Source organism: Typha latifolia, chromosome 10 (assembly GCF_019914945.1).
Source record: "Typha latifolia isolate L0001 chromosome 10, TyphaL0001v2, whole genome shotgun sequence".
In the NCBI taxonomy this organism is placed as follows: Eukaryota; Viridiplantae; Streptophyta; class Magnoliopsida; order Poales; family Typhaceae; genus Typha; species Typha latifolia.
Window position 1 is genome coordinate 7079280 of NC_133095.1, and position 18637 is coordinate 7097916.

Below are 18637 nucleotides of genomic sequence, written 5' to 3' on the forward strand. Positions count from 1 at the left end.
GGTGAGATCTATGCCGAGATCTCTATGCAAGCCTACACCGGCAGTAATATGCCAAGGATGTTTTGGGTCGATGGCACCATGAAGAACCAAACCGTGCAAGTGGTATAGTGAATAACATCATTAATAATAAGACATGCACATCGAAGATATCATAATCAGAAATGCTCCAATAATCCATGAATAACTATGAAATAGTAAATTAAATATAATTATGTTGAATAGTGAATAAACATCTACCTATGTATGATATGAATGCGATAAACTCATAAAGTAAAACATCACTTCAATATTACACTATTCCTAGACTATAGAGAATTCACTTACTTAACATCGCTTCCAAGTTAATCAACTCCAATTTCGATCATTCTCGCACGATAATGAATCTATCTCAATAATGAAAATAATATTTTAGTCGAGTCATATTCAAGTTGATTAATTATTTTAGTCTGAGTCATAAGATGTATGGCAAACTTGAGTTCGACTCGGGCTAGTTGAGTTATATTAGTTGATCAAGTCCTGATCATAGTTGCCCCTACCTCCCTCTATTTATATGTGGAGGAAAACCTAATTTCATTTTTATCTGCCTATTGCATTGCATTGGCTTTGCTGCCCCTACCTCCCTCTAGTCATTAGTGCCCATCACCCACCTCCTTCCTTTCACCGCCGAATGCTTTGGCCGGCCTCCTCTAACTCCTAACTCCTCTATTTTGCAACAACTTTCCCCCTTCTCTCTAAAAGAAGAGTTTACACGGCATCTATCTAACCATTGAAGGGTTAACAAGGATAAGATAATTTAGGACTGGAAGTACAATAATTCTCTCTTCACCACCACCACCCATTGACTCTCTCTCTCTCTCTCTCTCTCTCTCTCTCTCTCTCTCTCTCTCTCTCCACCATATTCCATCTTCCTCCACTACCACCACCACTATCATCCTTCCTACAATCGAGATCCACTACCTTCCATCATCTACATCAATCGTTGTTCATCCTAACCAAAGCCCAGATCCCCTTGTTGCAAATTGACTCTAGTTTATTCGTAACAATTTGGTATTAGAGTCGTCATTATTCTCAAACCACATGAGGGATAGCAGCAAGAGCAACCGGGGAGACTTCCACGGTTAAGGATCCACCGTCGGCAATGACTACGCAATAACACAAGTTTACCATTGGAACTGCCGAACCCACCACCCCCCGATAGCTCACTGGAGGTGCTGTAATCCTTGCGATCAATACAAGCATTAATGGCAAAGATGGTGTCCGCTATTCGCGAACTCGGTGATAAACGAACATCATGAGCACAAATAGAGAGGAGAGATGTGGCTCTCAAACCAATGAGCGCTGAACTAGTTAAAGAGGAGAATGTCATAGGGTTTGGGGTGGACCCATCCCTTGGGGGTGCACACCAATGGTAGAACCCACCAGGGTTAGGCGCACGAGATGTTCGGTGCATTGAAATTGTAACGCCCCCGCCCTCTTTCATTATAAAGATGAAAAAAAAATGAATGTAAAAATTTTGATCTAAGCTTAATCAAATCCCAAACGAAAAAAAATTGTATCATATAACTTTGTGCTCAGTTATCCATTTTAGTCATAAAAATATGTTGTTATAAAGATATAGAAAGAATTTATAAGTTCTATGTAGTCTAACTGTAGCTGCTTCAAATTTTACTTTTCAATTTATGTTCAATTTTTTCTACTAAAATACTCAATTATTCAATGTTTTCTACACATAAAACACTAATAAGTTAAATATTTTATATAAATAAACTTTTCAGCATTTCTATCTAAAAATAAAATATTGAACTTATCAGGGTTTTATATAGGTCAGGGTGACATAGACTCATTTTAGTATTAAGTTTGAAGTAAGGTCTATTTGAGTAAATAAAATATAAAATAGGACTAGTTTAGTCAAAACCTCCTCTTCGGACACATTTCTTCTGCCATTCTTGTCAGTAACAGCTAATTGCCGAGGTCATTCAAGAATACTTTGTTAGCTAAAGAAGAAACTAATAATTAACTAGTATGTCAGGAATGGAGTATGTGACCCAAAGTTTCCTAGTGGTCTGCACAAAGGACATACATAAGAAGAAAATAAACATATAATTTCTCTTTTAGATAACTATTTCCAATATAAACTTTAATATAATATAGCAAGTAAATAATCACTTATCTCAATACTAATTTACTAATACCTACTTCTCTCACATCTTTTCTTCCATCCAGTATTTTTTACCAAATATTATTCTACCTTTTAAAAAACATCACTTTAATCAACTACAAGTTCAATAACTCCTCTCTTTTTTCCTCATCCATTTATTATATAGAGTATTTTAGTCATTTGCCAAACTATAATTTCAACTTTATGTCATATTAAGTGTAATTATTATACACTATACTAATTCATACCATACTAATTCACAAACAAAATACGATAATAGCTTATATAGGTATAGAACTTATGACATCCAGAAGTGAATGACCCCTTGATGCCCATACATTTTCTGATAAGAACTTGTTTATCTGCAATATCCTATTAAATATTAGACAGAAGAAAATTTTGATCTTCCTGACCTTCTGAGATTCTTGTAGTGATCTCCAAGTTTGAAAGAAACTTATAGTAACCAACACTCGCCCTCTTTAAATGCTTGCAAAAAAGTACTGATCATTAGAATTTCTCTTTTTTCTACGAATGGAAGAGACAGATAGTTTTATTTAAGTCAATAGTTTTATTTAAGTCATACACAAACCAACACTCCTCTCTCTTCCACAATCTTGTTAATAAAATATATCATTTTACATAATTAATGAGATTGATTCACCAATATCTAAAGCATGCAATAAATATCTTTCCTCTCCTTTTACAAAATAATGAGAAAAGTCATCATTTTGTACCCAAAAGGTTACAGAAGTAATATTACAATTCTTTTTGACTTACTTTGATAATGCTTTGTGCATCTTGCTAACCAGAAAATGTTCATTACTCGACTCAGTATAAACTATTTGGCTTTTGCATAGAGGTCAATACCACCTATCTGAAACCTTGAAGTGGCATTAGCATCTCTAACACGCAAAAATTGAAATCTGGCAATGCAACGATGTATATCAAGATAGGTAATAAAAAATTTAAAGAAGCTTTTGAATTGTTCTGATTATTCGTACCTGAATGCATTGCACATATATCTTCTCTCTATCTTAAATGTCATCCGCAAGAAACGCTTTCCAAATATCTGAGAGCTCTGTTTGTCTAAAACATTCCAGCTAGAGCCTCCATCAGGACTTCCTTCAAGAATCCTATTAAAAAGAGTTAAATTGACAATTAGGCCAAAGATGTAGTTAAGTGTACATTACATATGATTCATGATTTTTAGGACATAACGAATATAGAATGTTTTAGGCATGGATTATCATCACTTGTCGCTATTGTGCTAATTTTTTTATGAATAACAGAGCCGTGACAAACTCTTGGTGTGATTACATCATACCATACTAGTCTCCCTTTTAGCTTGAGAGACTGCAGAAAACTAGAGGATCACCCTTGGGAATAAACAAAAACTGTTTTAAGATCTATATTCAGATCACACATGCTGGCAAGGGTATTGCCAAAACGAGAGTAGTAGCATATTGTGGTGAGACTCACCAGACCTCCATATGTTTAATGGCGCCTTTCATTGTCCAAGCTCAACTATGACCATTCATCAAGTGTTTTTCTCCGGGAAAAAAAAAGAAGAAAAACCTTGTGTAACAACCTATTCTTAAAAAAAAAAAAGATCGGTTATGGGCACGACGTGGCCAGCTAGTGTGGCCGGCCTCGTGCCCATGCAAATGGGTACGGCATGGGGTGCCACGCACCCCCTAGCGCTGCCGCAGCTAACCGATTGTGGCCAGCCGGCCGCGGCGGGCCCTAGCCCCGCTGCCAACCCCCCACTGCCTCTCTCTAAATCTCTCTTCCTCTTTCTCTCTCCCCCCTGCCAACGTCAGCCTGCAGCTGCCGCCACCGCCGCTAACGCGGTGAGCCTTCTCTCTCTCTCTCACACTCACTTGCACTCTTGCACTCGGGCTCACTGGAGCTGAGCCGCCGGTGAGAGGCCAACTGCTGGCTGGCCACCAACGGCCAGCGCCCTCCCCGCCAGCACCAAGTCCTCCTCCCTTCCTTTCTTTTCTTCTTCTCTTCTCTTCTTTTCCTTTCTTCTTTCTTCTTCTTCTTCCTTGGTTCCTCTTTCATTGCTGCTATAGTGCTGGGCTCGGCCCAGCACTGTAGCAGAGCTCGAGCCCAGCACTGTAGCAGTTCTTTTAATTTTTTTTTCTCTTATTTCTTTTCTGTTAATTAAGGATTTTATGTTAACTAATGCTTTTAGTTTAATTAGGCAGTTAATTATATTGTTTTATATATATATATTTAATAATATAATTATTATCTAATTATAATTAGTATAATTAATGATTAATAATATTACAAACACTATTATTTACATATAAGCTTACTTGGATATGATAGATTAATACTTAGCTTCATTAATTATAGTTGTGAGATTTATAAATATATCCTAATATTCATTATTTATATATATAGCTAGTTTGTAATTCTATTGGTTTAGTTATACTAGTTTGTATAGAATAAAATAATAGGCTTGTCTATTTATTTGCTTATCTCTTAGGCATGGATTATATTCTTGTCTACACTTATATTCTGATGTATTATGATGTATAAATTAGTTGTAATTACATTTTTGTCTACACTTATATCCTGATGTATTTTGATGTATAATTAGACATATTTAGCCTTTTATTTTATAATTACATATTTATACTATTTTAATAAACATAAAAGAGTAACCCTTTTAATCTTATTTCATCACTAGCATTTTAATAATAATAGTATATTTATAACATTAAAACTTAATAAATTATCATATTTTACATAAATTAATTATAATTGGATAAACGACTAACTTCATACTACTTAAATATTTTCAGACTCCAAACTCCTTTATTTAAGACCCCGGAGACCTTACTAACGATGAGTGACGGTTGATCGATGGACATGAGAGATACGTGTGTTGGGTCTTCTGATCGGATGTGAGTAGTCTTATCCCCTAGACGCCTTTATCAAATTAGGATATATTATATATTATGTACATGCATATTTTGACCTCCAGCATGATTATATGACTTGATATGGAGATGGTTTCAGTTAAGCATATTTTAATATGCATTTGATTAGGCTGATCTGGGATATGAATGCATTAATAATATATAAAGATGATTGGAGATGATTATACTGTTATGATTTTATACGGAGATGATCTCTAGCATGAGTGTGCATGTGATAGACTAGCAAGAGTATGCATGTGTTAGATAAATGGTTGGAGTCTGCATTACATTATTTTTCTCTTGGCTTCTTTACCATCTAAATTCCTGAATTGCATGATCTATTGCAATACTGAATATATGCATTTAATCTATCATGTATAGAAAATCATGAAAATGCATGTGTATTTGATGTGATGTGATGGTTGGAACAGTATCTAGTCCGGACTAGTATTGGACATACTCTTAGCGTATGACAAAGTATGATGATGCTGATGGTTGTACTCTTAGCGTATGACAGGGTACAACTATCATTGATATACCTTTAGTGTATGGCAGGGTATGATTATTTTCTTTAGAGATACCCTTAGTATATGGCAGGATATGATTTGTCTCTAGAGATACTCTTAGCGTATGATAGGATATGTTCTGAGCTTGTGGCATGATGTGTATCGAGTTAGGAGCCAGACACCGTAGTCCAGCATAATGGATAATATTCAGAGTTGAGACGAATGATTGTAATAGTGAGAAATATATGGATTATTGAGACGAATGATTGTAATAGTGAGAAATATATGGATTATATCTGGCTCTAATATATACGATTATCTAGTGGTTGACATGCATCATGCATCATCATTGATGTGACTAGTATCATTGGATCATGATTGTTATACATGATATATTGTTATATTCGGTGATGTTGCATTGTAATTTTATCATGAGATATATTTTTGGTTGAGGATATAATATGCTTATTCATAAGAATTGATTTCATTTATATATATATCATTGAGAATACATATATACATTCTCATACATGGCATCATGCTTCTTTTTAATTCATATTATCCAGTACATGATTTATTCTCTATTTGACATCACTGATTCAGGATAAGGTTTATTCACTGAGCCTTTTGCTCATAACTCTCTTTATTTCTTTTCTAACCCCCTCAGATATGTGGTACGTGATAGCGACTTGAGATATCTTGAGAAGATATTTTAGAGCGATGATAAGGTGAGCTATAGATGCGAGATGGTATAGATGATAGTTTATACAAAAATTGAGTTATACCAGTATTTGATATTTGTACTCATTTATATTAGACAATGATTTGTATAATATAGGTCGAATCATAGTGTACTTTTATATTAGTTGTTTTAGTTGTATCTTGATAGTTTGTCGTGGCCTATGTAGATCCTACCGGATTATATAGTGATCTAGTGTATATTATTGTGGACCTGAATATTCATATGTTAACAGGTTTATTTGCTGATGGATTATGTGAGCATGGATATGACGGGCCCCATCCGACCTATCGCATGCGTCACATGTGCCGTGTGGGCGCGTGGGCATGCACGTGCCTATGCCGGGGCGGGCGTTACAGCTTGGCTTCAAGTTAGGGTTTTGTGTGCATGAGAATCAGATTTACTTGGAGTAGAAATCCCTTTACGGGCTTCTTGGTCTACAAGGAGTAGGAGTAGGAACAAGAAAATGACAAGCAATCTCAGGCATAAGCAATATGAAGAAGTCAGTAAAAAGCAACATAAGAAGCAAGCTTAAATAGAAATAGGCAAGTAGCAATCTCATAACAAGCGAGCACCAGCCTTCTTTTCTCCCTCGAGCATTGCACTTATGAAATAGCCATTGTGTAACAACTGAGTCAGGCGAATGCTCATCAAATGAGCAATTCATAACCAATTCTGGATCTAATCAACATTGAAAATCAAGTATCTTATTTGTTGATACGAAGAATTCTATTGATCCACACAATCTCAGTTTGATCAATTGCTATTAGGAATAGGATCCCAAAATCATGGCAATATTCTCTACAGTAGCAAGCACAGGTCTGCTAGTGGATCTATAGGCGGGTAGAGATCTATGATGCATGACTAGATGTTTTGAAAGAGTAGTAGTCCCTGGCTAGTATTTGAAGAGAAAATTGAGCGCATTATGATACCACTCTAGAAGAGACATTTATTAGGACCTACAAGCCAAGGGACAACAGGCTATTGAGACATTTATTAGATAGTCCTACATAGTAATGGCCATGCCAGTGGCACGTGTCGAGTGGCATGCCTCGACACGCCCTTGCGTGCCACTGGCACGCATTTATAATATTTTTAATAATTTTTTAAGATATTTAAAGATATTTTTGGATCTTTGGTATATCAATCTTTAGTTTTTTGTTTAAAACCTACATTATAGTGCTTTATGTTTAGATTATTTTTATAAATAACCTATTTTATTAAAGATAAAGTAATAGTTAAATATAAATATTATTCAACATATAATATGATTTGAATACTCTATAATAAAATTGAATACTCTATAACAAAATTGAACACATAATATTAAAATTAATATCTAATTGGATGTAGAATGACGAGGAAGATCAAAGACTACACTTGCCGGCACAAAAATAATACGAGAACGTTGCATTAAGTATTGTCGATATTCTCAAAACTCGTCCACTTAAAATATTGCACATTATAATGTTTCACAGTCTTCATATAAATAAAAATTTTGTAATTATCTTATGATATGATATTTATTGAACATTAATGGGAACGACCAGCACCTGCACATGCATAGGCACATCATAAGCATATGCATATTGTGGATATAGAATATAATAAGAGTGTTGTAGCACTGGTGAGTATGATTGATATGATGGTAATGATGATAAACTCATATCATCATATAGGTGCACCTCTCCTAATATTCTGCTACTTGCAGACTCATCCTCTGTAAAAACAATACCTCTGAAAAAGTTATGTAATAGGAATGCATGTCTCATCTCCATCATCACCACCACCAGACTAAGTCTCGTCATTATCATCATTACCATCACCATCACCATCATTATCTCTAGTCTCCTCATCATCAATTATATTTAAACCTTCTAAAATGATCAAATGATCAGTTAATTTAATAATGACTGATGAAAATACAAAAAATTAAAAAGAAAAGCTCCATATGGTACAATAACCGGCACGTGGCCGTGCCGAACAGCACACGGCCATACCGGTCGGCATGCACCCGTGCCAGTCGACATGACTCGGCACAGTGTTGTGCCACTGGCACACCCCGTGCCAAGTGCCGTGCCATTACTGGCATGGAAGTGTTGGTCAACACGGCTATCTATGGAACTCCTGCACTCTTGTTCTAAGCAATTCTTGGTTCATTGTTCCTAAACTTAATTCTGTATTTCTTGTACAGATCTTTCTGTCGGTAGGGTTTGTCACCAAGCTCCAATGTGACAAAAAAAAGTCAAGGCAATGTTGTTAACATTCTAACCTGCATACTGCTGAAAAAAAAAGAGCACAACCACAATGTTACAATTCTCATTTTTTTTTACTCTCTTTGCCTTTGCCAATGAAAGGAGCTTATGAATGGGATGAGGTACAACAAGGCCATGTCTTTCCACATTATTCAGCCATATAGCTCCCAGCCAGCAACTAAATAGCTTTTCTCTATAAGGAATGGAAATGTGCACGAACTGACGTCATATAAAATATATCCCTCTCCATAATGTTTTGTATATTCCTCAAATTGCATTGCACTCCAAAGCCAAACAGAGTTGCAGAGCGGAAAAATAGGACAATCATTACTATGGAAAAGCTAATGTTCAACAGCACAATGAGTAAGAAAAGCATGTCTAAATCTTATTGGGGACTGGCCTCATGACAGTCAATGCAAGCAAACAGTCTATGAACTAAGGTAGCTCGCACTTCATCTTCCACATCCAAGCTTATCTCACTTCTTTTTGTTGCAAACCAAAAGAAGTGTCAAACCAAAATATAATCCACGGGCATGAATGTTAGCTCTCCCCGGAAAGGTGGTGATCCATGTGAAAGATCATTCCTTATTCATTAAGTGAGCAGTCAGTTTTTCTCATCTTCCAAACCTTTCAGCAAAGTTGCAAATCTTGTTCTTATTGACTTGGCCCTGGCTTTGAAGCAGAGGTTAAATAATTGAGTCTTTACATCAGAATAAAATGGATTCCTATTGGTGCAATCTAATACAATATCCGGAATCAGTCCTAAACCTTCCCTATCATACCTTTATCCAGAATATATGTAGTGGCCTTGAATAACTCAATTCTTATGAAATTGCAACTCAAATCATTTGCTCTTACCTGAACAAAAGGTACCATGAAAGTCTTCTCTAGAACCATTTTCCTTGTCCCACAATACTAAGAAAGTTCAAACTAATGGGAAAAGGATAACTAAAAGAAAATAAACAAATTTGTTATTCATTAAGATTTAATTTATTCAATGACCAGATTTAGAAAAAGCTATACAACTCAAATGTATTCTAGCAATAATTTGGAGTATGTCTCTTTGACAAGCGACAGTTTTTCGGTTCCTTGGCCCTATGATGGTTTTGCTACCCAGACTACTAATAAGATGCAACAGAAACAATAGATAAGGAAGAGGCAATATAAGAAGAGCAAACATCAGGGGTAAGCTTGTGGCAAGATGGATGGTAATCATCGACATGAGGTCTTATGAAATGAGTCACGAGTGCAGGTATGATGAACACATTATAAAAGCACTCGTCCTTAGGTACTCCTAGGTTAACAAGAAAATATTTTCTCCATTTTGACGATTAAGTTTACCAAAATCTCACTATACCTACTGTCTTAGTTCTCTTAGACATACACTAAATGTCTACATTTATTTCTCTCTACATATAGCTTAGTGTTTGATGCTTTCTTAGATTTATTGAGAAGAATGTCATCGACAAATAACATAAACCAAGTCTAAAAACCAATCACTTCGACCAAAACAGATCGATTTTTGACTACTTTGGTAGTCTCTGCATCAATCTCAACCATTTTGGTCAAAATTGCCAGAAACGACAAATCTATTATCTTAAGTCTCATTTTAAATTCTTGGGATAAAATTTAGGGGTTTTCCACTTAAAACCGACCTATCTTAATATAAAACACTAATTTTTGGTCTCTCAATTCTTGATATTTCTCTTCATTTTTCTATTATTTTCTCTGTTTCTCTACATTGGGAACCTAACACTAGTAAGAGGTCGCATGCCAGCTCACTTAGTTGTCATGTTCTTACTCTCTTTATATATATATATATATAGAAAAAATTCTATATATATATATATATAGAATTTTTTCTATACATTTAAATAATATTTCGAATTTGTGAATTCAAAAAAATACTCCGATCCAGTACGAGCAGTCAATACAAGTCGATACGTATTGTTTTCTCAGCAGCCAATCTCGATCCCCAATTTCGAAACCTTAGTTGAGATTAAATACAAATGGGGAACAGTGTGACCTACAATCTTTTCACTTTGTATGGCTCTAGAGAGATTTTTGCTAGACTTACCAAACAATGTCGTGTCGTTCCCAGTAACTACCTATAGTATTTGGCTGTTTGCACCAGATACTTTGAAGTAATACTTCTTTGTGTTTCAAAAATATTTTGCTATCATTCCTGCTAATTTTTCTAACTTTATGAGTAAATATTTAAAACAAGACTGAAACTGAAACTGCAGAAACCAAAGCAAAAGCAAACAAAATTGATCGAAATCTAAGACGTTCATTCTTTCGGGGGACGGAAATCTAAACTTCGAACATTGACGGATAACTCAAATAAAGTCAGAAAAGTAATTGGAAAAAAGACATTCCACGGAGAACAGTAATATATGGATATATATTTTTTAATAAGGACCCAAATTGTCTTGGTGTACATTGAATAACGATCTAATACCAAATATTGACAAAAGAACTTTGTTGACATTCCTTCAGTTTGTATAAATTTGTTTAAACTACTTTCATGCAAAAATAAGAAGGCAAACAGCTGCAATTGGTCTTAGATCAGTAAAACTGGTGCAACATGTCATGGACAGACCTATCAAGAATGTATCTATTAAAACAAATATTATCAAAAAATTTGAACTCATGAAGATCTTTCAGCAATTAAAGAAAGAAGTGAACAAATCTTGTAGGATAAAGAAGGATTGCATACGAAGTATAGCTTTGAATTTTCTAGTTTCATCATAGGATATGAAGTTAAGTATTCAACTACTGATGTCAATAAAGTACACTCTTAGTTGCCACATCACAATATGGGTTCATGAAACATTAGATGCTATGAGAAAATATGATAAGCATACCAGTCCATTGGATCTCTTTCTGGAGCATCATTTGCTGACATGAGATCATACGATTCCAAATCATACATTTGGCCATCAAGAACTTTGTAGATTAGCCAACACCCTGGGATTGTAAAGTGGCACAATGTGTTAAGGACAAGTAAAATCTAAAAATGTGAAGAAGAGGCAGTAAACGTGTAAATCAAAAACTTAGATAAGAGGGCCATCCAACATTTCAGCTCAAAACTTGAGTAAAAATTTACAATAAAAAGATCAAAATGACATCCAGAAAAGAAACAGACTACTGTCTACAACATTGGAATGGCAAGTGTATGACCAAGAAAACCCCCATAATGCCATTATTGGGCTAAATAGAAAGAGTGACTTAGGAATTTATCAAGTGATGCAATTCTAACTTCTAACTAAAATGAGATGCGATCCGGGTCTGATTGGATTGACTCATGAGAATATTAGGCTCAATGGATCAAATCTATTTCTTTTAATTAATTTATATTTATCTCTTAGTTATGTTTATCTCTTATATAAGTCATTAGGACTGATTCAAGTTTGAGTCATGTATGGCAGTACGGCTACTAGTAGGACTCTTGTACTTGATCTGGTCGATCTCTTTTTTGCATCTATCAAAGAATCGAGAATTATTTTAGCCTTAAGTTTATATTAAGTGTAAGAGTAAGAGTAATCTAAACCTTTCTTTGATCACATCAACCTATTCAATTGGTGGTCTTCTCTTCTTTGGAACATGTTATCATACAGAAATCTTGCATCTTTACCCTACTTGTCTGTCATTCGCCCGAGAAAATTAGATTTTGAAATCATTCTATCTAACATGAAACTATCTAAATGTTTTAAGATTAGGTTGCACATGGTAGTTCTATGTCTGAAATTCATATATCTTTTCATATATTACAATGAAACAAAGACATCTAAGAGGTTCAATTGTCCTTCTCATGCTAATTTTCTATCAACTAGGAATATGCCAAATCATTTTGCAGAATACTATGTTAATTTGCTCTTAAGTAGAAATATGCTAATTTGCTCTTTAACTAGAAATACCTTTGGCTCCATTAGGTTCTTCCCATTTGGACAAACGAGTACCATCAAATGCTGATGTAGCCTGAATCATTATAAACATTAGAATCGTTTGGAACCTGGAATCACCTCAACTTAAGTAAATAAAAAAGAATAAAGGTGACTAACAGATCTCACTTACAATTCCAACAGGGAGTTGTTCACCACTAACAAGAACAGAGGCAGAAGATAATCTGTTGGTTCTTGGGAATTGGATATTTTTTACAGGGAACTCATTATATCTACAATCATTGATAATTTCATTAACTACATCAACTGCCACTGGTAAAGCTAAAGAAGTTTGAATTGGATTTCCAGATAGAGTAACACTGACCAAACCATCATTCCTTAAATCTGCCCTCAAGGAAATGGCAGAAAGCAATTGTTTGATGCAGAGCATCATATCTTTCAAAATTTGAGATGCATTTGGATCTAAGAATGAGCTCCTATTTCTGAAAGGGGTAGAGCTAAGATCTACCAACAAATTCTTAAACATCTCTAAAATTTCAATACATCTATCTTTCGAAATTTCATTTTCACAAAGATGGCGCACCAAGAAAGCAAAACCACTGTAGATGTTTGCAACATGTGAATCAACACATTGGCGAACAGCGCAGCAAGAACAACCAACTGACTGACTTTCATCAGAACCAAACTCAGATCTTGCCTTTCGCCATTCAACAGCCCCGCTTTGCCTTCCAGGTAATGATATTGAAGCATCAGCTTTACTATAAACTGCTGTCTGAAGTTCCTCTGCTTCTTTCTTGTCACAGTATTCAAGAAGGGTAAGTGATTCAGAAGAATATCCTCTACGACAAGTTTTTGTGATTGAAGACAGGATAGCAGAAACAACAGATTCTGTTGCCATGGTGCGTCTTGAAAGGACCTAAATTCCAGAGCAAGATATACAGAAAAAAATAATGAATATGATTCCTAATAGAAAACACACACACACACACTGCCCAAAAAAACTGAGCCCATTAATAATGGTTACCTCAGGCCATTTCCTTGTGTACCGTCTTGTAACATCATAAACTCCATCTTTAGCAATAGCAATTATATAATTTAACTTCTTGTTCCATCTAACAGAAAAGCATATGGTTTACAATCAATTAATAAGCAGAAATTGATACAAAATTTAAATTTACATTGCTCAAAGCAGCAATTTTTATTAGGGATCCAAGGATGTACAGGCAGATCATATGCAGTAAAAATTTGATCATCATTAAATTGATAATACATGCATAGAAAATTAGAAATAATAGAAATATAAGATCTGAAAGAGAAATATAAAAGATCGACACTTCTCTCTATTCAAGAAAAAATTCTACAAGGCTAACAATAGTTGTAGTGAAAAAAGTAAACACTAAGGATCCAATAAGTTATATGCATGTCCTATTCCTACATGAGAGCATGGAAATCATATTAGAACAGTGACAGTAGAGGCTGAACTATGCTGCTGTCAATTTTCTGGAGAATGAATTATATCAAGAAAGTTACATACCCCTCTTCATACAGCAATGGATTATCATACACTCCTTCACAAGGATCAAGATGCATCCACCTAAATATGTTTCCAGATATCAGCAAGTATGGCCAATGTCCAATTATGAATAGGTTCCAAAGGAAAGAGTAAAGTGGAAAAAATTCAGCACATGCTGCAGTACCTCCCAGATAAGACAGAAAAGCACTCAGTCCATACATGATCAGTGAAGTCCATTATCTGAAAAACTAAAGATCAATTAAATCATGACCAAAAACTGAGCTTAAACAAAGAATTTAGGCTGTTTGTTTAATGAGGCAAGAACCTGGTACTGTTCTACCTTACATACGTTTTTAAAATAGACACATTGGTCAAATAAGGCAAGATAAGGTGGAACTTTTGCATCATAAACATGTCCTTAAGCAATGCCTTGACTATTATAACCTAACGGCGTCAAAGAATATAGACAGAAATTGTTTCAATTATTGAGGCAATCAGCACCTAATAAACATTTTTCAACAAACTTTTATCACAAAGGAACACGAGAGGTAACATATTATATCAGAGCAAGTTCAGATCCGACAGATTCATGAAGAAAATTTTGTAGTTTCCAAATATCAAAACCGAGGTAGCCCATAAGATATCACGCTCTAATCTTTTCATGTAAAATATCTGAAGTGAAAATTTGATGAATCTGTGAAATATTATTGTACTCAAAATTGACAAAAATATAAAAGCTAAATAGAGAAGGTTAATGTCATTTTGTTTAGCAAATAAATATCTTTTGTACTTCAGGAAAAAATACTGATCATGCTTCTCAAAATTTTGCAACAAATATTAATCTCCAAAAACCAACCAGAACTAAAACTGTTATCAAGCATATGGATCTTTATATTTCAGAGCTTAATGAAGGCACATTACTTTTAATCTGATATGAATTATGCAGATAACAGTTCAACATATATATATATATAGACTCATTTTCAACCTAACGTGGCCACAAGTTCAAGTTTCAGAAAATATATACCGCCACAAAGTGAACAGTCTAACAGTGGGTTTAACAATTTTCAAAGAGAATTTACTAACCAAACGAGCTTTGTAGCCAAAGGCTCGACAATATAGCGTAAAGCAGTTGGCCCATTCTCCACAGCGCCCTCTCTTTGTTTCCAGAAGCTAAGATTAGAAAGGACATCATGTAAATATGAGTTTGACTGAACTTGGTCAAAGGAGATAGTACTGAACACTACGAAGTCTCCAAAATAAAAGGATCAAAGGAAACGGTTCATACCTTTAATGGATCATTGTATCGTGGGAATCGAGTGACACATGAACAAAATTTGCACCTTGATATTCATTAACTAGTCAATCATATTCAGTCATATAAGGTGATAATTGCTGAATCACCACCTCAGCAAATTTAGCATACATTCAGGAAAGAGGAAAAGAAGATTAGAGTAAGCTATTATCTGTCATAGTACAAATATTCCAAATGGCAAGTAAAAGTTAAGCTAACAATTCAAATAAATAGAGGCAAAATCTTCCATACCCCTCTTAACTTGTCTATCTTGATCCAAAGGTTGTAATTGCCATTTTAGCTGGTATTCCTCTCTTTATACATGCCCAGTTCTAGTCCCTCGGTAACGGTTTTAACTTAATTCCTTAAGTGCTTAAAGAGCTAATAAGTACATTAATTATGGAGAGAATTACTGAGGAGAGATGTTCCTATTTGAGAGAGGACAGAGAAAAGGACGTGGGATCTGGATCAATTAGGGAAAGATTGTCGCAAATAAATATAATCAAATAGATTTGAATTCAAAAGTAAAGTAAATGACTTAGACTATAAATTATGCAAATCTAATCAATTTCAAATCAGATATAAATACATGATGTTTTGAATTAAATTTCGAAGCATATCGCTATAAAACTTGATCATAGTAAGATATTCTTTTTTTAAAATATAAGCAAACAGAATAATGAATTTGGAAAAGAGGAGATGAAGAGAGATTAGGATATAGGATATGTAGATGATGATAAGAATCAGATTTATTTTACTATGAATAAGAGAGAGAGAGAGAGGAGAACATAACATTCACATACTAGAATCCTAATATGAAGATAACACCGGTTGAAAAGCTTAATATTACGAATTCTCAATTTTACCATTGGTTCTGTCAACGGTTTGATTGCTCTTTCACCTTAACCAACCAATTTGAGTGACGGGTATGAAAGAAACACTCATAAATATAACAAAAAACATAACATGACACATGGCCACACCAGCAGCTAGTCACAAAATAAGAGCGGCATGTAACAACCTAAAATGGAAAAAGAAAAAGAGAAAAGAAAAGATGTACTAAACAAAGATAATTTTTGTGAGAATTTTATACAGGATCATAAAATGTTATGGTAACAGTAAGTAAACATATATGTAAACCGAATGAAAAGAGTACGAAGAAAAGGGAGAATTGTTGAAAATAAATAAATACCATAAAGAGCTGAAATTAAGACCATGCCAACAGCTAAATTTTAAGTCCACAAATCAGCCAACCAAAAAAGCAGCCCTAAAGAAATTGTAATCCACACATTCTTTTCATTCCAACTAATCAAACGCATCTTGCCATATAAAGTCCAACGTCTACCATATAGTGATATGACACCAATAATTGCCACGGGCCCAGAGCTTTCCCTTATCCCTTTTTTCCTGTCTTCTCTACAAAAGTTCTACTCACTTGATTCCCTTGTTAATGAACATGTTTATTGTTGCTAAAGTCTTCCACTTGGGATGATAGTAAGATCATATAATGTGGCATTAAAAGTCATAGGATATTCACTTCGCCATTTGTTCCTTCATTTAGAATTCCTACCAAGCTACCTATTAAAGTCGCATAATCCTTTAAAAGTTGAAACAAATAAAAATGTTGGTTAAGACTAAAATAAAAATAGGAAATCCAATTTTGAGTAGTATTTTGTCCGGATAATCCTTTAAAAGTTGAAACAGATAAAAATGTTGGTTAAGAATAAAATAAAAATAGGAAATCAAATTTTGAGTAGTATTTTGTCTGATTCTCATCCTCTTCAAACAACTAGATGGAGACATGCATTACCATTAGTGATAGGTAAGCAAGTATATTCTTACCTTCCATTGTTTTTCTCGTTTAGGTGTATTAGTATACATATTTATGCAAGGTTCCCAGTTTCAGCCGATCCCGAGTGGGATCGGCCGAAACGGATCGGGATCAGCCCTAGCCGATCCTGATCCCAGCCGAAGCTGGGGCCGAAACCCGATCCGTTTTGGTCGGGATTAGCCGTTTCGGCCGATCCCGACCGAAACGGGTGGGAGCAGGTCGGATCCGACAACCCGGGGGACATCAATAATTGATGTCCCCATCCCCCACCTGCCTCTCTCCCTTTTCTCTCTCTCTTTTTCTCTCTTTTCCTCTCTTTCTCTCTTTTCTTTCTTTCTTTCTTTCTTTCTTTCTCACGGATCTCTTACTCTCTTTCTCCCCGGCGACTTAGTAGTGAGTAGATCTCCGTCTCTCCGGTGACCTCGACCTCCGGCGACGTTCTCCAATGACCTTGATCTCCGGCGACCTTCGGTAAATTTTTTTTTCCCTTGTATAGCTGCTGCAGAGTGCAGCAGCTACTGCTGCGCATGCTGCTACTTCTCAGCACAGCAGAAAAAGCAGCAGGCAGCAGCAGCTTCTCTGCTACAGCAGCACCTAGTGCTGCTTATGCAATTATGTCTTATAAATTTTAAATTATTTTATATTTTATTTTGATTTTTGTTTATGTTTTTTAGTTGCAGTCTTGCAGAACTAAAATATCAATGGCTCCAAAAGAGAAGTCATATGATACCGACATTGGGTGGCAACATTGTAGCACTATTGGGCAAGATAAAAGGCGCGTTAAATGCAACTGGTGTGGAAAGGAAATGAGTGGTGGTGTCAGCCGTTTGAAAGAACATTTAGCTAGAAGACAAGGAAATGTAGCAGCTTGCACTCAAGTGTCTTTGGAAGTTAGAAAGCAGATGTTCGCTCATTTAATTGGTAAAAAGAAGGATAAGCAATCTGCACAACAAAGAGAGTCAATGATTCGTGAAGAATTGATGCATAATCCTGTACAGATTGATGATGATAGCAGTGAGCAAAGTGAGGAGGATGAGGAGAGACAGATGAGGAGGGCAATAAAAGAGAGCAGAAATATGCATAGAGAAGAGGAAGAGATGAGAATAAGCACTGGTGATAACTTTCAGAGATCTAGATCAGTTAATATACGAGGAGAGAGAGAATATGATGGCAGCAGTTCTATCCATAGGACTCCTGGTGTTACAGCAGAGTCTAAAAATTTTGGACCAATGGATACATATCTTCAAAAAAAAAGGGGTCGTATACAGACTTCAATCAAGACAGCTCTCAAATGAATTAAAAATGCAAAGAAACACATTGGTAGAGCTATCTCTAAATTTTTCTTCTACAGCCATATTCCTTTCAATGTAGCTGATAGCCTTTACTATCACACTATGATGGATGCTATACAATCAGTAGGGCCTGGTGTTCCCCCTCCTAGTTCAAATGATATTGCTACTAAATATCTTGACTCAGAGGTAGATTAACTTCATACTTATATTG

General features: G+C 35.2%; 1 protein-coding gene across 2 annotated transcripts in view; it reads right to left on the reverse strand.

The window, feature by feature from the left end:
- Positions 1-2706: 2706 nt before the first annotated feature.
- The window catches only part of LOC140796762 (peptide-N(4)-(N-acetyl-beta-glucosaminyl)asparagine amidase), a 58012-nt gene continuing 42081 nt past the window's right edge, over positions 2707-18637 (reverse strand). For both annotated transcript variants that reach the window (XM_073149871.1, XM_073149872.1), the window contains 10 exons: positions 15298-15352; positions 15096-15182; positions 14194-14249; positions 14031-14090; positions 13521-13608; positions 12669-13412; positions 12512-12572; positions 11459-11561; positions 3160-3291; positions 2707-3081 (listed from right to left, as the gene is read on the reverse strand). In XM_073149871.1, the coding sequence (XP_073005972.1) occupies positions 2997-3081; positions 3160-3291; positions 11459-11561; positions 12512-12572; positions 12669-13412; positions 13521-13608; positions 14031-14090; positions 14194-14249; positions 15096-15182; positions 15298-15352 (1471 nt within the window). In that variant the 3' untranslated portion in view covers positions 2707-2996. The remainder of the gene's footprint in view (positions 3082-3159; positions 3292-11458; positions 11562-12511; positions 12573-12668; positions 13413-13520; positions 13609-14030; positions 14091-14193; positions 14250-15095; positions 15183-15297; positions 15353-18637) is intronic.